We start from the raw sequence: 20,638 nt of genomic DNA, 5'->3' as shown, positions 1-20,638 counted from the left end.
GTTATCTTCTTATGTAACCTGTGCCTTTTCTCCTTTTTTCAATTTAAATGGCTGCCCCCATGGCTACACAACAGCTGTTTCTATTAACTATAGTAGTCTTTCTGAAGCAAACTCACATCTTTTACCAGTGCAGGGCAACAGTACATTATATTTTAATTATTTTAAAACATTTTTATTTTTTAGTGTTACTGTTCCTTTAAAGAAGGGAGCCAAAAACAGACATATTAAAGAATAATGGGGAAATGTCATTGGGCATCGCCATAATGATCCTTATGACAGTGAGAATGGCCAAGCTACCCCTGCCCAAGGCAAATTAGTTCTCATATACATGGCTTTCTACAGGATGGAATGCATAACTCATTTATCCCTTTGCAGCCAGAGCAACAATATATGAAAGCAGCTTATTCCCCCCGCCTCTCTGGCAAATTTCTCACCATAGTCTCACTCTGAATTAGGCTTGGGTTTTTTTCTTTTACTTAATAGCTTGATTAAGGCAGAATTAACACATTTCATTACAGATTTCACAAGAAAATCACAAACAAGAAGATAAATCGACTGAAGGACAAAGGCATTGAAAGGAGCAGCAGAAATATCAGGGCTCTGTTTCTCTAAAATTGGAAGGACAAAAAAAATATCATATGGCTCCTGAAATAAATATAAAAATATACACATGTTCTAATATGTATATACAGTATGAACACATGTAGATACTTTGATCTTTACATCCTTAAAGTATTTCACTGGCAGTGAGTATATCATAGTTCCCTGTATGTCCACCTGTGGCTCTAGAGCTGGTGACTGTGCCACTAACTGGCTAAGAATACTGAGAGTTATGAATTAGTGACTATGCTTGCCTTATGTGTAAGTGGCCTCTTTAACTAGAGCTTTGGTGGGAACCCAAGTTTCAGCATCTCTCTAGAATACAATATATAGAATAGAATATATAGGCAAAGGTGTTTGCTGGGATTATTCTTCAGCAACTGATGACTTAGGGGCACATTCATCAAAGTACGAGTTCGAATCCCAAAATGGGAAAAATTCGGATTAGATACGATAATTTCTGATGATCGCAAATATCACAAAAATGCTTGTGAAAAAAATTGGAAAAGTCATGATAATATCGTATTGGCGATCCGAAAGTCACGAAATTTTCATATCTGAACGATCGTAAGCGCCGGGAAATCCTTTCCAACTTTGATCCTTCTGTGCATGATTTTGGAAGCCTCCTATAGGACTCAATGGCACTCTGCAGCTCCAACCTGGCCCAAGGAAAGTCACGATACCGAAGTACAAAAAAGTCATGCAAAGGTACGAAAAAGTCGCACAAAGATACGAAAAAGTCGCAGAAAATACGTTCAGTACGAAAAAGTTGCATTCGGAGCGTTTGTAAATTAATAAATGTGCCCCTAGGTCTGCTCAACACAGAAAATCCAGCATAAGCGTAACTGTTGTTCAGCACTCATATCATACAAGGTATAGTAAACACAATCGGCATCGCCCTCAACAGTCATGGGCAAATCATAAATTTGCCAGTATCTTAATTGTTGAATTGCCACCATAAGAGAATAAAAATCAGCACAACATAGACACGACCATAAGATGTGCCTCAATAGATACTGAAAAGGTTATATTGGATGAAGTTGCATAAGATTTTCCAAGACTGGAATGAAAAAGAGATATTCTTGAGGTCAAACATTGTCCATGTATCCAGTTGGTAATACCAGGTCTTTGCACAGTCTAATAAATACTGATATGTAGATGTCTTATTCACAGAATCATTTCTCAATTGCAGACTGATCGTCTAGAACAGAAATACCCAACCTCAGGACATCTTATACTGTAACTGTCAGTACGGGATGCTAGAATCGGAAGGGCAACTACAGCCAAAAGGTCACAGTGTGGGCGTGCTTGCCTAAAATAAGGAGCCATAAAGATTCAAACACTCATCTTTAGTTTTTTCTTACGAAAAGTAGCAGTGAAAGGTCAGTACTAGGGAGTAGATTGGATAGTTAGTCTTACAACGAGAAGGGTACAACATGCCCACCTATACCCCCACAAATTATTTCTATTCCTGAACTTCATTTCTAAAAGATGAAGCCCATGCTTGGTTGACCAGGACGTATACGGAACGGTAAAAATGTCAACAAAGTATGAACTCACTCATCTGCACGTGGAGTTTTACAGCCGAAAAAGAAATGATCGGCAGAAAGGCAAGCAGAGGATCAGAGGAAATGGCTACTAGAATCAACAGGCCTGAGAAGCTGGCAAACATTTTATATTACATGCTACCTGGAAGATTTTACAGTAACAGAAGTTTTTTGTGGTCTAGTAACCCACAGAAACCAACCAGCAGTTACCTTGTACCGATCTACCTTAATATACTGAAGTAAACATTTCATTGGTTGTTGCAGTTGAATGGTAGGATAACCTTAACTCCTGTTACTATGTAAGCCTGTTGTGTTAAGCTCACCATTTAACAGCAGCTTGTTTTAAAGCACTTACTGTATAATAGCACCATTTAGTCATGTATAAAGAGATGAATGTCTTTGAGCAGTTTGACCAAACTTTCTTAAGAGCTGCATCTGTAGTGAGCCTTGTTCTGAAGCTGGCTGACAGATCCCCAGTTTACTGAGACTAAACACTGCTGAAAATGACTGGCCCATTGCCGTTCCCTTTTGTACAACTACTAGATATATGAGGATACACAAGTTTACTCATAGGAAACATCCATATCTGTGTCTGGCTTGTCTTATACATCATCAAATAACAAACCACTCAAGTAATCCGACTACAGAAGAATACAACTTTGAGACTGGACACTTGGCCCATCTGTCCCTATTTTAAAACATCATAGGGTCCCATTTTATCCTTGATTTTCTTTCTATTTATTTTTCAAAAATAAGATTTACCCCACTGGATGTATTTAATGGCGGCATACTGCTAGCTGGCTGTACAAAAGCTGCGATATGCCCATAGGGCTTGAATAGCCAAGCAGACTATGCAGATATGTCAAAGGCAACCAGTAGGTATGTCACTAGCAACAGACTCGCCCGCTATTATGTAGGTCACATTTAAAAATGAAACAAGTGTAAGCAACAAAATGCAACTAAACATGAAGAGCACCACCTATAAACTTCTTGTTAAAAACGCAGACTGTGAGCAAATCACAGAATCTAAATTCAGACCCATAGATATGTTTGGCTAACACTGGATCTCAAAGAGACAGTCATCATTTTTGGTATTTAGATTCAAATAGATGAAGGGAGCAGCACCTCTATAGCCTACAGCACAAGATTTATTGATACTTACAAAATTGAAGTGCAATAGTGATGTTGAAAATATTTCTGCCAATTTAAAAGTAAAGGCCCCTTCCAGAGGCCACCCTCCTCCTTAGCCACTGGGTATTCATAAAATAGCAGCTATGCCTTTCCCCGGTTAAAAAAAATAGAGTAACACAAATGGATTGGCTGGTGCTGCTGCGGCTCCTCTTTACTGTGTTCTTCCAACAGGAGCATATGCAGTTGAAGCCACTCTGAATGGGCCGTGCTTCAGCTTTGCTTTGAGTTGGCAATCACAGTGAAGAGGACTCAAAGTGGCGTAGAGATAGAGCTTGCCAACCCTACTGTTCTGCTCTACTTGAGCCAGGAAAAGCAATAGCTGCTGTGTTCTGAGTCTCCAGTGGTGTGGTTCAAAAGAGAGTCCTTTGGAAGGGGCTTGGGTTTTTCTCAGGGTTTAGTTCTACCATAAAAACTCAAGATCATCAGTGATGATCCAGTAATGATATCTGTAAGATCTTCTAACACTTCTGTCTGGTCTACTAACTTAGCAAAGAGTTTGAAGTAACATTCACAGATTTGCATGTAACATTATAACTTTCTTTGCTCGAGTGCAGTGGTTCCCAACTCTTGGGCTATAAGAAGAAATTTGGGGGTAAAAACGTATTTACTATCTTGGAAAACCCCTAACAATCAGGTTTTTTTTTTTTATTTAACATATTTCTAACCATTTTCCCCATCTCGGGGTAAAGAGAATTTCCATCAAATGTTTAAATCTCTAAAAGTTATAGGATGCTAAGAAGAGAACATCTTAAGGCAATGGTTGCCAGGAGATATAGATGAAACCAACAGAAGTCTGTAACCTTGACATTGCTGCTGAAGAGCTACTTGTACATTGTATCCCTTTAAGAACCCTGATTATTGCCCGGGAACAAAATGATCTGGTCATACTAACATACCAACCAAGAGGAATAGTTGTCAACCAAACTCGCTCTTTGGAACTAACAGTAGCAATGAAACTCTACGATGTACAACAGGGAGACCCATATTTATACAGTGAATCATCCCCTACTATATCAACCTTTCTTTGCTTAGAGTATTGCATTGTGATACACCATGGTAGCAGAGCGCATATACATTTATTATCCAAAATCCTGCTTTGTCCTGGAGCATACGCTTCATTCATAACCTTGTTAAATAGTAAGAGTTCGGATCACATTCACAACTGCTGTCCAGTCGAACCAACGCCCTGTTGCGCGTTGAATAAGTTATAGCAGGAAGATGGAAACAAAGTGCTTGGGATTCGCAAGATCTATACAATGATTATGTGTTCTGGGTTGGGCCTTGGGGAGCGAAGGGTCAGTTTGATAACCGCGTCGAACGGCTGCTCCTGGGAAATCTGTGCACCTTGATGTGTTTGGAAAGGTGGTCACTGCGAGCAAATTTCTTTTCGCAAACGGCACACTGGTATGGCTTTACCCCAGAATGCGAGCGGCGGTGTCGAGAGAGCTCATCCGATCTGGAAAACCTGTGCAAAAGAAAAAAAAGAATTTTATTTAAAAGCTGAACCTCTTCCATTTCAAAGATGTCATAGTGACAATTTCAAATGCAAGGCCTACATTGCCAAAATAAATACATGTTCTAAGGATTCCATCTATAGGTAAATAAATGGAGCAGGGGTAGTCTGATTTCTTCCACACTGCCCCCTTTGTGACCATAGCAGCAGCCAGCTCCCATAGGTGCCACTATTGGTATCCCTACTCCTGTACTGCTGACGTAAGTTACATGATTAAAGGAACCCAGCGCTCATTCTGATGTCATCTGATGACTTGCTCCTATTTAGAAGTGAAGCTAAATTAGCTGCTCAGCAAAATTATTCAAATGAGATTGATCTACAGTAATCACAACAAAATCACGTCATGTTTAATAACATCTAAAAAATTGTATATTTCATGTTCCTGTGTGCATAATAATTATCAAATCATCACCTTCAAACATGTCAACTGGGGAATTAATCACAATCAATCATTCACTGATGATCAAGTCTCCTAGTGGCTGATGATTGAGTGATGGCTGAAGTAGTTGTGACTATCAATAAATTCAGACTAGTTTCACTTTAGTCACCGCCCCCCACCCCCCAACTTTCTCAGTCTGCATTGGATCCCTGACCATAATGTGCTGCTTCTTTCTAAGAAACATAACAAAAATATGTCCCTTCTTCTGTCCTTCTACTGCTAATACATTGATCCAGACCCTTATCCTCTCCAAGACAAATTACATATTACAAAAACATATTACTAGCTGGACTCCCAGAATCTCATCCCCACTCAATATAATCCATCCATACTGCTGCTTCCCATGCCATCACACCTGCATCTAAAACTCTCTTCACTGATTTACTACCAAAGTCCCTGTACTGGTTCTTGGTTAGAACCTTTATAACCATGCATTCTCCTGCTTTATATATCTGCTCTCATCTCCCCATTCAATCCCTTCAGGGCCCTCCGCTAATCTCAGTTGACCATACAATTAACAAGTAGAGCTGAGTCGTGTATAAAACCTCATTGATTGCATCCCACATCTGGAATGTTCTACCATCTTGAATCAGACAAGCTCCCCCACTAGCTTTATTTCCCATAGTATGTGTCTCATCTTCCTAATAGATTGTAAGTCATTTTGGAACAGGGAGCTCCTTTCAGCTGTGTATTGAAACTGCTAGCGCTCAGCTACTTCCAGTTTTAATTTATAATACCTGTAATTCTAACCCTGATTGTATTTACGCCTTGTAAAACACTGTGTACATCATCAGACTGGGGTATGTGAGGCTCACCAGAGCTACTAGCCAAGTGGACCCCTGCCCCTACTTACTTTGCTGCAATTAATTAGGGAAAGGAGGGCAGCAGGGGAGCAACAATATTGCAGGTGGGGATCAGGTCTGGGTCGGCAGGACCCAGCCGGCCCAGTCCGACCTTGACTGTATATCTGTGCTATATATATAGTATACAATACAGATGTCTAAGCCTGCCCTGGCAATTATACAGTACCTACAGCCAAAGAACTGGACATGCTTGGGTTAATGCAGATATCAACTTGTCTACTAAGCAAGAACTTCATTTCTAATTTCAGATATAAATTCATCCCACCTTCCCTTGGATTTCGGAATGGCTCTTTTGATTGCTTCTGGCCAAATCAATTACGATTCATGAGATATGACTCAGAGACGAAATATAGGTCACATTCCGTTCTTGAGCGGTTTCTATGTCTAATAAATAATAATTTAAAAGAGGGCCGTTTGCATGGATTACACGTCATAATAAAATGACTGGTGCCTCGGTGGTTCTGAATGCATTTACTATAAGAGATTTGTGGTAAGAAAAAGGTATCTTCAGATATACTTACATCCAATCTACAAGCTAGTACGTCTCATGACTTTTTTCTTGCTAAGCACCCTAAGAGGTTCTGCAGCATTCCACTGGAATAGTAGCCTTGAACATTTATCTTAATCATTAAAATCATATCTAAGGAACTGTCCACCTTGAATAAAATTATACTTGCTAGACTTGCTCTCTACTATAGGAAATAGCTATTGCCTGTAAATAAAGCTCTAATTCAGTATATAATTCAGTGATGCCCCAATGAGCTGGATCTGCTTAATAATGAATGAAATCCAAACACAAGCTTTTGGCTGACCTTACATCAATAATAGCAACCGTATTAACAAAGAGGATGGAATAAATGAATTAGGGAGTACAAGCCAAAATCATCTGAGGCTGCTTCTCCTCCAAAACGGGCACCTAGCAATGCAGGAAGCTTGGGTGCCCTACACTGGGGGTGGGGCAAATTAAATAACAATGTCCAACCTGCAACCCTCAAGCTCCACTGCAACTCCAAGCTTCCAATCTACAAAAGCTACTACTTCTGAGTTGTTGAGGAACTTATATGAATTATTTCCTAATGGAGAAGTTCTTGCTCTGTGGTTAAATGCAATGCACTCTTACTTGGAAAAGGCTTGGGTTCCATATCTGTGTCATTTCCATGGGACCTAGGCCAAACTCTCTATGACATCTACTGGGAAGCGACTTGTGGAAGTGAATCACGTTCCATACAATTTGTGGTAAAATATTAAAATATATGTTTGGAATCTATAATCTGTGGCTCTGCTGGGGCTACAGCTCTGATCCAGGTCTAATACCAAATACTAAGCAATCATCAGGTACCATTTAATGGCCACAATATTACAAATGAAGTGCTCTGGATTACTAGAGCTGCACAAACTTTGCCTAGAACCTTGTGTTGGTGGATCCCAAGACTTGATGGGTCAGTATCTGATTCCTCACTGATTTGTGTAGGTTTTAATATGTAAGTAAGTCCTAAAGGACAGCGAGTTAAATGCTTCCTTTCAGCAACTCTATGACACCAGGCCCACTGGTTCATCTGCGAATGATTTCGCCTTTATTCGGGGAAATTACATAACTTCATACTTATCTGCAACCTAAAAACCTTGGGACTCATTCTAAAGAAATGTACAGTAAGCTCTTGCTTCACAATTAGTTGTCCTCTTACTGACCCGCTGACTATGAGCAATAGATCTGATAAGCCAGTTCCTTAAATTAAAATGTTCATCAGCAAACAGCTATTATTCATCAAATGCACTGGCTTGCCTGTTCTAAAGGGGCGTTTGGATTGTGTAGGGGCTGCAAGTGGTCTGTTTTTCCATACATATCTACTAAATCAAATTATTATTTACTCCAAATATCAATGGTATTAGCCTTCAGGTAGCAACACCATCCACTGCCTTAGATGCCCCTTGGCGCACCAATGGCACAACTTGGGATAAATCATTCTGATTGTGAAGCTGGTTTTGAACCAAGGAAGGCCTAAAACCCCACACTTTTAGTGCCTGCTACAGATACATAAGTGTACACTTGCTAAGTTACCATATTCCCATATAAGTATATGACAACGACATGGCCAGCTTTTGCCTACAACCTCCCCTCCGCTGGTCAAAGTTTTGTTTAAAGAGTTCTGAAATCCCCAGTAATGAAACACCATTGTACCCCTTAACCAATTATACAGCAGTGCCACAGTAAATATAAATACTGGGAAGGGACAGTGTGGGAAAGGTATATTAGCTCAAGATAGAAATAATAATTCTAATATTAGTGTTGCCCAACCTGCAACCCTCCAGTACAACTCACAGTACACTGGAAGTCGTATTCCAACAACATTGGGGGGGATATATGTAAAACCACGCTGGAAATAGATCCCACTAATACAGGTAAACCAAAGTTGAAGTGCTATTACGTGTAAGTACATAGGATGGGCAGCATGTCACTGGTATTTGTTATTCAATCATAAGAATGATGAGTGTAGGTTGTGTCATTCCCCATTCATGAGAATAGTTATTAAAAGGGAAGGACCTTTTCCTAAGAGTACAATGAGACCAGAGCAACCATGTAAACACACAGATCAAACACTTCCGACCGCAAGCTCTTGCACTATTTAGTGAAAAGAACATTCTATTTCAAAAACAGCCCGAGGTGCCCAATGATTTTCACATCATCAGAGACAACTGGAATTTCCAACTAAATAATGCTTGGGCTAAACTGTTTTGCACTAACTTGTAATTGCTTTGTAAGTGTCCCCATTTAAAATCAGGTTATCAGCACCTAAACATTGCACATACAGAGCTAATCTCATGATGGTTTCATTGCCTTTGCAATGGATTAGGGACAAAACTAACCCTCAGCACCCTGCTTGTCGCTAACATAGACTTCCTGGCATCCATCTATTCAATGTGGGCATACACAGGCTGATCCCATATGGTCTCCAACTGAGCAGCTCTCAGGCCAAATGGATAGATAATATATATATGAAAGCCCAGCACAGTATGGCAAACTTTCTATTATTCAGCTCATTTGGAACAACATTAATTAGAAGAGGAAATAACGAGGCATTTCAGCAATGGCAAGCGGAAAGGACAAGGCCATATTTATACATAGGCACCCGAGGGCCTGTGCCTAGGTCGGCAGCTTTTTGAGGTGGCCTTTGGGTCCCTATATAAGAGATTTATTATTCATTTTTAAAAAACCTGGCAGCAGCCACTACAATGGGTGGATTTGACATCACAAAAAGGAAGTGATGTCACACTTAAGTGAAAGTGATGTCACACAGCTGCACTTGCTGTTACTTCTGCAAATGGGGGAAGGACAGGGCTGCTTTGTGCCACTGGTGGTGCGATCTGCAGCTTATGCTGAATTGTTTTACCTGAACCTGAATTTTACTAGCATAGCCCCTATGAGTTAATTCCTGTATGGGTTTGCCCCATTAGGGTGGAATAAACATGAAGCTACTTGTAGCAGCTACTTGTTGTGGCTACTAAAAGAGACAATGCGGATCAGTTACTGATAATTGTCTCTACATGTGTTTTACCAGAGGCCATTCTTAGTATTGTCTACGGCAGGGTATTTTCTGCCATTTACAAGTAGCTGCTACTAGTAGCTCAGTGTGTCTTCGCCCATATGTCTTCATCCTTTCTTTTGTAAAGTTACACTTCTGCAGCTAAGATAGGGGAGTCTTTCCATAATGTGGACCACTGTGCCTACAGGCTACTAAAAAAATCATTATTTGAAAGTTAAAAAAAATTGTTTTGCCACCAACGTGGATATATGCTAGCTCCATTGACAACAAGTACAAGGTACAGTCTTGTTATAATAAAGAAAAAACAAATCTGATAAGAATATTGAGACACTATAGGAAAAGACATTGCTGTATTTTGTACCATTATAGATAATGGGCTTTTGGATAACAGATCCCCTATCAGGAGCCCTTTTTTTTAAAAGGGGGCACATTTCGGGGTAAAAGTATACCTTTAAAAAAATTCCTCTCTCATTCCACAGCGGCATTCTTTCTCTGAAACATGACCCATGGCCGTGACCACATAGAACTACTGCAGTCAGTATGGCCTCACCAGAGAATTAACCTGCGCTTGCCAATGACCTTGCAGATAGATTAGCAAACGAGTCAGGAGATAGAGTGGAAATAGCATAGGGGAATGTGCTGCTGCCCAATATGTAGTTACAGTAGAAGGTGCGCATGGATATTACAGTCACATATCACAAGGCTGCTATTTCTGGGAAGCCTCATAGATCCATAGGAACAGGGGAACTTGCAAGTTGATCAGCGGACTTATGGCTCATATTTGCCTAGTTATGAATCTTATGCTTTGAGTCATGTGGATAAGTGCGTTAAATCATTTATCCACATTTACATGAGCTAATGATGTACAGCCGCGGCTGATAGCTCTGTATCCCATGAGGCTTTGCACAACATTTCATTCATTTGCTATATATTATGTGATCAAATGACACGACTAATATGGCCATGGCTGAATCTTTCCAGTTTTCGCATACATATGGACATGTTTACTAGGACTAGTGGGTGTTTAGTAAGTTCATTCACAAGCTACATAGTTACATAAGGTTGAAAAAAGACCAGAGTCCATCAAGTTCAACCCATCCAAGTAAACCCAGCACACCTAACCCACACCTACCAATCTCTACACTCACATATATAAACTATATATACAACCACTAGTACTAACTGTAGATATTAGTATCACAATAGCCTTGGATATTCTGATTGTTCAAGAACTCATCTAGGCCCCTCTTATAGGCATTAACAGAATCTGCCATTACCCCATCACTAGGAAGGGCATTCCCCAACCTCACTGCCCTCACCGTGAGGAACCCCCTACGCTGCTTCAAATGGAAACTCCTTTCCTCTAATCTATAGGGGTGACCTCTGGTGATATAGGTACCTCCATGGAACATACATCATTGGCAGTTCCAGGGATCCCCCTATTCTCTAATTGTGCCTTGCTAGTGAAGGGTTAAAAGCAACCCAGAACAAGCATTTCTCATTCACGTGGTCACATGTTAAAACAGGTTGCAAGAGCGCAAGCAGGAGCAAGCCTGATCGGCCTGTATTGCTACAATAACTACCCGGGTTTACTAGAGGTTACAAACTACAGGTGTATTCAGTGCTAAAACACACCCAGAGTTAAAACATGATTAATTGATAAGTTCCATAGTTCCACTCCATAATGAACACTCCCAAAACCATATCTCTTCAGAAGGATATCGTAAAGGAGAACATTCTATCTTAAAGGAGAAATGCCTCTGTGATTAACAAAAAGCCAAATATTCTTCCATCTAGTTTTTCCCTTCTGTTCTTAGAACATTTACCCACTGTTTGCCCAGGAGCAGTAACCCATAGCAATCAATAAGATGTTTGCTTTTAAACAGGTGACAAGTAAATTCTTTCTGCTGATTGGTCACTATGGGTTACTGCTCCGGGGCAAACTTTTATTACATAACTCCATTTGTAATCTGTTCTAGACAATTCTTTTCCTGCTCCAAACTACTCACTCATGCTGTCAGTGCCACACTAATAGCAGGAGACAGGGCCGGAACTAGGGGTAGGCAGAAGAGGCAGCTGCCTAGGGCGCAACAATTGGGGGGCACCAGGCAGGAGCCTCTCCTGCCTACCCCTAGTGCTACTTTGTCATTGCCTCCGCCGCTTGTCATTAGCGGTGGAGGCAATGGCCGACGTAATTGCACCGGGGAGGTGGGCGGAGTTGGCCGACCGGGTTGCCTAGGGTGCCCGGTCGGCTTGGCCCGCCCCTGGCAGGAGAATTTGGTTGTACCAGAAATATGTGTCATTTATTGATTTACTGTAAGCTCTTCAGGGCAGGGACATCCCTTCTCTTTTGTCTATTAACACTTTAAGCTAGGGATGCACCAAATCCAGGATTTGGTTCGGTATTCGTCCGGTTTTGGCCTTTTTTCGGCAGGGTTTGGATTTGGTTGAATCCACAGTCCTGGCTGAACCGAATCCAAAACGTCATTACTATAAATTAGCATGTGCTAATTAGGATTTGGAAGGGTTAAATGTTAGCATATGCTAATTAGGATTCGGTTTGGTATTCGGCCGAATCCCTTGGGATGGATTCGAGGGTTCAGACAAACCCAAAAAACTAGGTTCGGTGCATCCCTACTTTAAGCACTTTATCTTGAATGCAATTGCATATATCGTATATATAAAGAGTTTATTTATGTTTTATTATTGCTGGTTATACATGTAGCTCTATATAAATACATATATTTCCAGCATAAGTCAGTTACTCTCCAATAGCCAACCACCAAACAGCATGGGCGAGCTGGCTGCAGCAGGAAAAGAGAAGCACACTAAATACCCATTAAATCTTAAAACTATAAGAAAATAAAAACCTTATTGTGAATCAGATTTATTGTACATCCACAAGAAGCCGGGTGGATTTTAAACCTATGACAGTTCTCCTTTAAAGTAGAACAAATGCTGTTCTATCTAGAGATGACCTTGTTTGCACTCAGCTCCAGTCAATATTAATGACACCAATCAGCAGTTACTTCTATGTTCCAGATCACTTAGAGCCATGAAAACAGTTATGCGATGTGTTTCTATGGGTTACTGCATTGGGGTAACTGTGCCCTTGTTACTATACAGGTATGGGATCCCTTATCCGGAAACCAGTTATCCAGAAAGCTCCGAATTACGGAATGCCCGTCTCCCATAGACTTCATTTTAATCAAATAATTCAGAATTTTAAAATTGATTTACTTTTTCTCTGTAGTAATAAAACAGTACCTTGTAACTGATCCCAACTAAGATATAAATAATCCTTATTGGATGCAAAACAATCCCATAGGGTTAAATTAATGTTTTATTGATTCTTTAGTAGACTTAAGGTATGGAGATCCAAATTACAGAAAGACCCTTTATCCAGAATAGCCTTGGTCCCGAGCATTCTGGATAACGGGTCCTATACCTGTACCATATCCTTAGCATACCATATCCTAAAAATACAATGGGAACAAAGTCAACTAAAGAAGTATGGTTTTTGTTCTAATAAATAGCTGAGGTTATTATTCAAAAGACTAAATAGGTTGTCATATATGTATTATTATTATTTGATTGAACTGACCTCCACCCACATCCAGGCCACGTGCAAGCAAAGGGCTTCTCTCCTGTGTGTCTGCGTAGGTGGGCTTTGAGATGGCTACTTTTGGTGTACATCTTGGTACATCCCGGAAAAGTACATTTGTGCATTTTAATAAGTTCCGTAGCTGGATTTTTTTGAAACTTCTGACCTATCATAACTCCAGCTTGTCCCTGAATGCCGCCCCCTGGGCCGACAGGTTTAGCAGCGATAGGCACAGGGGCTATGCGGACAAACTTGGAGGATAAGTTCGACGACTGGACCAGCTGTGGGACCAGAGCAAAGGTCTGACCTTGAATATTGACCAGAAGTTGTGCAACTTTAATGTTTTCTGGAAACTGCGAAGACTGGTTTGTGTTGGACTCTTGCTTGATCTCAATGGGTTGGATCTGAAGAATGACAGGGATTCCACCCTCAACAGATACAGCATCAGAGCCTTTTGTGTTTTCATCTTCTGGCACTGAAAGGATTGTCTCTCCATTTATATCCTCCTTCATGGAGCTGTTAACTGCATGGGGATCAGAAAACAACTGGCCACAGGTCCTCAGCTCCTTTGCATCATGTCGATCTTCATCTTTAAAGTCGGTTTTCATGTTCTCCTCTAGAAACTCCTCAATCTCATCCAGAGTGGGATGAAAAAATGTTGTTTCCTCCATGTCCACGCCAAACTCTGGAACCTTAAGAAATTCCTCTTTAACCACTGGCTGCTGTCTTCTTTTATCCCACCACGATAAAGAAGCATTGCCCAGTGATGTTTGGGATAGAAGGTAGTCTAAGATGTTGTCCTGACTCTCTGCACTACATGCGCTACCATAGCTGGAGCTGAGTACTTGTGAGTCAGGACTTGAGCATGAGCGGAAACTCGACGAATCACTATCATCCTCTGATGTAGGAGAGGGCAACATTTGATATATCCTTCTACCCATCAGCATTTCAGAATAACCAATGGTAGATGGAGCAATTGTGAAGCGTTCATCTGTAGAAACCAAATGATCCACCATTCCTGGGAGAGCTTATGTGTGGGACCCACAAGCATACGTAGGATTATTCCCAAAGAAAGGGATCCTAAAATTGAAGGAAATAAAGAGTCAGATGGTATTCTATGAACTCAATGTAATTACTAAACTTCAGTAATACACGTTCACTCATGTGCCCACCTACTCCAACATATACATAAACAATATGTCAACAACAAAACACTTATCCAAAGAGTTAATGGAAAATTCAAAACTGACCCAAAAACAGAAAGAGAAAGCTCAGAAGGCAGTGGTTTAGCTCTATAATGAGATTATACAAGTAGACTTTAGCTATTATACCTTAAGTGTAATTATGATGAGAGCTAAAACAAGTTAACAGCATGTGTGTCATTCGGATGCATTTCCACGAGGACCATCTCCTTATGGGGCCACCTCATTGGCTCAAACAAGAAGCCCCTATCTCTAATTGGCTGTGTATCTTTCACAACCATTGATATCTTTGAGATTATCCATGGGGTGTACAGCTGAGTGGCTAGAATTGGTGCCAGAAACCTTTTGCCTTAGGACATATCTGTAGAACCCAATGAAACCAAAGGAATGGAAGCATTGTGTGTGATGCTGTAATTCAACAAAATTAGCATGGCAACAAGTTGCCCATTAACTGTTGGATCAACGCTCCAGATATTAACATTACTTTATAGGGCGGGATCCTATAGCACAGATATCATTCATGGTTTTCCCCTCTCCATCCCTAGCCATGGGGGCACTCAGGAAATACTGCACTCCCTTATTTGCAGGCAGTAAATCAAATGCTGCATTTGTTGTTAATGGCATGTTTTAACGCAGGTCCATTATAAGATTGTTAAGACATGCTATCAGCTTGACTCAGAGGGCAAGATTATCGGCTCCAGTGGGGAGGTGGATAAATGGCCCTTTCTCAAGAACAGCAAGTGCATTATAAGGGTAACAGACTTCCCCCTGGCTGAGAAAACTCCAGTCATGCTGCCTCCAGCATAGGTCTTTCTTAGACCCACTACACTGCAGCTCTGTCCGACGCACTTTAAACTGAATAGTCAATAGTGGATTATGTACAAGGTCTGAAAAAATACATTACTGGCCCCTTAGACAGCAGAAGGATTATGTATATCTTATTGCCCCCTCTTCAACAAGGACTATTGGCCCTTTCAACGTCAGCTCCCAGCATTCTCAGCCAGCTACTAGCTTCAAGTGATATTACTCTTATAAGATATATAAGCACTAGTAGCTACATAAGCCTTGTGTTGCATGCATTTTAATGTCTCTGCATATACCACCATATAGTTTTCTATATTCGGTAGTAAAACTAACTGCTACTAAGTGCCACTGTTTCTGCCAATGTGCTGAACAGTGTTTATGCATTGCATGCACATTGGTAATTCTGTTTTTAGCATAAGTTGGGACAAATCAGGTGGCACTTAGGTACTAATCACAGCAACCAATCAGAATTCTATTTTCAATAGTTTTACTGAAGATTACCGACCAGAGACAATTTCCAATTGGATATTGATACCCCCTGCACTGCCCTGATACAACTCTGAAATAGAGATTAGTATGGCATCCCTGACTCACCAAGTGATAAGTCAGCACTGCCAGGGCTAATGCCTTCCATGTTATCTATTGCATATCTTATCCAAGAAAGTACAAAAAACTTCAGTGAAAGTTTAACTGTAATCTTCCCCAAGCTGTCTGTAACTTTCTATGGCCACAGAGCCATTCCCTCTATCAATATAGACCACTACTAGCAAGGAAGGTGCCATTCTGCCCATACCTGTTACTGCCCTGCCATAGGATATTCACTTTACAGAATATGATGATCTCAATGGTTAACAAAAAGATCACATGTTATTTCTCATGTGTTTCAAGCTTCTGTTTAACTAAACTGGAAAGACTGTTAAATTCTTATCAGTGTCTTTGAATGGTTACTCATTAATCAGAGCGCTAACTGGGCATGTGATAATTTAGGGTTCTTGGCACCGGCAGGGTTAATACCGGCTTGTCCTTCAGAGGTACCGAATATTTTGCAGCACAGTGTATATAATGCCATCAGAATTATAATTAAACCCTCATAAATAAGCCAAGGTTAATGGATTGGGATGCTGGGAGTGTTCTCTTTTCAGGCTACAGGTGGATGCGCTCATATTTTCCATTTACGGTCAGTAGAGCTTGCACAATATTTTGTGAATGGTATAACACGTATTTTTATTTGGGCCCCGGTGTCGCTTCCTAATAGCAAACATGGAACAACTTTTAGTTTTTCCTACATGGCTGTGAACGTTCTGTTCTCTGAAAGGTCCCATACAAACTAACAACTGCCCACTAGCACCCCTTCTGGCCAGTAAGCAGAATGCACTCTTCACAATCTTGTATCCTTCACTATAGCGACCTGTAACTATCTGGTATCCAAAAGTCTTCCATCTATTATGAAATACAATACTGTCAGCAGCATGAATTCATGGAGCATGGGATTGTCATTGGATAAAGCCTCTGACACCCAGTCCAGTAGAAAAACTGCATGGCTACATCAAATCCAGTGTAGTCACTGTCTGCAGCATGAATTCACAATAACACCAGTTTTAAAAGTGTGAAAAATTCATGACTGACAGCAGTGCACCAACTTTCCATTGGTCTTGTGTAAGTGTAAGCAATAATTCCAGCATGCAGGATGGGACCAATAGATATATGAAGTCGTCATCCCTGATGCTGAGTTCTTCCCCATTTCTGGATGTAATTAAAATACTTCTTTATAGAACAACTAACGAGAGACAGAAGATTCTTTTATCTTAAATTCCACAGTTCTTACTAACAGGACCACAGCCTGAGCTGCCACATGCACAGAACACCAAGTGTGCACGGATTTATTTAAAGGGGATACGACCCCCCCCCCCAAAAAAAAAATGCTTCCCCCGATGGAAGAAAATGGAATTCCAAGCAACTTTCCTTCAAAAATGTTCAGTGGTTTTAAAGTTATTTGTATATGTCATTTCTATTGAAAGCTGGATTTGTTTATCCTTTCTGTTCTCTGGTTTGGACTTTTGAAACAAAGTAGCAGCCATGGGTTTTCCAGTTCTGTTAATCAAATGGCTTCTGCTACATTGTTTCTGAGAATAGAGAGGGCTAGATTGTAAGCTCAGGGCCCTCTTCACCTCTTGTATAGGTTACTGATTGCTTTATATGTTACTCTGTATGTCCAATGTATGAAACCCACTTATTGTACAGCGCTGCGGAATATGTTGGCGCTTTATAAATAAACGTTAATAATAATAATAATAATAGACAAATACTGCCCGCTGAACAGTTTTAATGGAAAGTTGCTTCATTGGGGGATTCATTTGAAATAGTGGGATTCCTGCAAGTGGATTTGTATAGTAATAATAATATGTATATAATAATATACAGTAAAGGGTTAAACAAATCAATGTAGAAGCTCCTTGAATTCCACTGGTGAATCTACACGTGTTCTGCTATTTATTATCATACGATCCGGACATCTGGTGTTTTTGATGCTCTTTTGTAAAACTGACATTTTAGCCTTTTACTCTGCGAGACACAAAAGCCTCAAAAACGGCCCCTGGGCCCTACGCAGTGCTACACAAATAATAATGTTTGCTTAAGGGAACACATATGGCAACACACGCCTTGGCCCAATATAAATAAGCATGTTATATAACACTCGTATACAGATGCTAAAGTTTCAAAGGGGGGTTGGAAAGAAATTGCTGTTTGTCGTACAAGATGTTATTTCCAAATAACCCTTCACTTCAACCCTCCAGCTGTTAAAATTGCACCCATGCTGTTATCTATAGCTGATTGGTCGATATGAATAACTGCACTGGGGCAACTGACCTGATTGCAAAGCAGAAAACCCACTTTTGCTCCAAATAGTTTACTTTTTTATGGAATAACCTATAGGTAGCCCAACCACTGGGTGTTTGCTGATAAAATCCAAATGCGCCCCCAGTACGATTATGGCATATATATATAAGGAACTGAGAATTTTAGGGATGTTCTCCTCCACCTTCAGGACTAGTGTTTGCCAACCTGGGGTCTGGCTTACAAGTTCCTGGACAGGTCTGTTCTGCAGTTTCATGCTTGGCTCACAGCAGGGGGAGGTATATTCCTTTACACCTATGCGAATTTCCCCACTGTTTGATCCCTCTCTCTCACCATCCCAGGGCCACTGAGACTTAGAAGCACCGCAATGAATAGCTCTGAGTGTGAGCTCTGCAGGTCAGTCTGCCATAAAGCAACTTTAACCCCCCCTCCCCACCCTCCTGAATGCAGCCCATAACCAGAAGAGGTCTAATGGGCCACGCTGTAACAATAATCCAGTGTAACAATATCTCATGGGTCTTATGATGCCAGGAATGGCTTCTCAATTCATTGTGAGCCAAATCTCCTCGGAACAAAAATGTGCGAATCGTTTCGTTAAAGCGACAGCAGTTCCAAGGGTTAATGCAGCTCAGCCTTGATGCTGTTTGTGAATGGCTTATTGTACAGCCTGTTATTGAGTCCTTGTGTTAAAACTCCACTCCCCTTTCTATGGCCCCAGCACTGAACATGACCGCTAGTAACCCCCCTCCCTTTCTCCCTCCTCTCTCTCCATGCCTGGCTCCTACTGTCAACATTCTCACCATAACAGCGCAGGAAAATCACATGCAGAAATAGCTGCACTCCCAACCCTCTCTCCCCGCAGCAGAGTGTACAGCAGCCCCAGCCCAGCCAGCCAAGGTCCCTGCATCCCTGCTAAACTGCTATTTGGGCTATTAAAAGAGTCACAGCCACTATATACAATCCAACAGTTTACACAGCCATTAGCAGGTGCTTTAAGTGCCGCTAAATAAAAAAAAGCCAAATACATACAGAACTACTGCAATTTTTGTTGATTGTAAGCTCTTGGGATCAACACCGTCTATATACTTCAGTTTGCTACAATGACATCTATCTGACAGTGTAGAGCTTTAGTATAAAATTCCAGCACAAACCAATCCAACATTCAGCTGTAGTTCAACTATAACTCTCAGCAGCCCCCAACAGGCTGTATTTGTAGCTGATAAGTAGCCAGGGGGCTGTAGTTTGGACATCTGAGATCTAGTGTAATAGAAATATACAGCTAAGAGTGATCAGATTCACAAGGGTACAGAGAGAGATATATACATCATACAGAAAGATATATAGATGACAGATATATGATATTCATTATACATAAAAGTGACAGAACTGAGCAAGGTAAGGAAGGTAAGGAAGGTAGGGGAAAGGGAAAGTAGGTCGCATTACATAGGGTGCGGGTAGGAGGGATAGACAACATTCCTCTCTCCATTCTGTGAAATCTATAGAAAAGAGTCGCAGCTCACAGCAGAAGAAAGACACGCAAAAGTCGCAGTTGCACACTTGCAACCCACTCAGCCCAGAGGCATATGATAAAGGCAGTACAAGGTGCCATATAGCAGATCCTGCGTCTCAGAACAAAGTGCATATAAATAAGGCTGAGCAATAATATCATATGCAGTTATATCAATCATCATCAATTTCTTATTTAACAAACAGGTTGCTATGGGTTACTAGACTAGTAGCAAACTTAGCACTAGTCACTGCATTACCGCTAGAGAATAGCGTTTAACATGTAAACAACATGGATGACATGTCACCATATGGCAAGGGCAGCGCTGGCTGCTGGCTACACTGGAGCCCATATGGCGCAGAGCAGGGTTGATGGTACATACCCGGTGCAGGGGTGCAGGGTCCCGGGCAATAGCTCACGCAGTGTTAGTAGCTGTCTCCTTGGTGCCCTTGGGTTACGGGAGCGCAGTGAGCAGCAGTGGGAGTCCGAGTCTGTGCCTGCCCGCAGCTCAGCAGTACTACTAAGGGGCATCACATGATCCGTGTGTGGAACAGGGGAAGGCTGGAGGGAGGCTCGACCACTTCTCGTCCGCTCATTGGCCCTGGAGAGGAAAGAGGCGTGGCCTACATTTTTTTGTCGTCAATGGGAGTATCCTAGGCTCTCCCTGTCAATCTGCCCTGCCAACAAAATGTACGGGAATGTTTCCTTAGCCCGTACCGCTGGGTTTAACCCCTCGCTGAGCGGGTACGTCTTTGTAGCACTCGCTGCTACTGTGCAAGTCACATTCAGTGCATGCAGCAGCCGATCCTGTTACTGAGAGAACTGTTAGATCGTCTGTCTGTGAGTAGTCGATTCGAATTAGTGGATTATAACACGGCTGATATGGGTGGTTGTACGGGGCAAAGTCACCAAAATCGCACCAATGCTAGTGATGAGCGAATTGTTTCGACAGGCATGGATTCGCAGCGAA

At 41.3% G+C, this 20,638-nt stretch overlaps 1 protein-coding gene across 1 annotated transcript; it reads right to left on the bottom strand.

Moving 5' to 3' along the window:
- Positions 1–1,763: 1,763 nt before the first annotated feature.
- klf15 (Kruppel-like factor 15) lies at positions 1,764–20,202 on the bottom strand. The gene is made up of 3 exons (XM_002938233.5): positions 20,051–20,202; positions 13,300–14,379; positions 1,764–4,803 (listed from the first exon to the last, which is right to left on the bottom strand). The coding sequence occupies exons 2-3, from the start codon at positions 14,313–14,315 to the stop codon at positions 4,635–4,637; spliced, it is 1,185 nt and encodes a 394-aa protein (XP_002938279.1). The 5' UTR covers positions 14,316–14,379; positions 20,051–20,202; the 3' UTR covers positions 1,764–4,634.
- Positions 20,203–20,638: the final 436 nt, after the last annotated feature.

Source organism: Xenopus tropicalis, chromosome 4, assembly GCF_000004195.4.
Source record: "Xenopus tropicalis strain Nigerian chromosome 4, UCB_Xtro_10.0, whole genome shotgun sequence".
NCBI lineage: Eukaryota > Metazoa > Chordata > Amphibia > Anura > Pipidae > Xenopus > Xenopus tropicalis.
The sequence above is the reverse complement of the archived record's forward strand: the minus strand, read 5'-3'. Positions and strand labels throughout refer to the sequence as shown.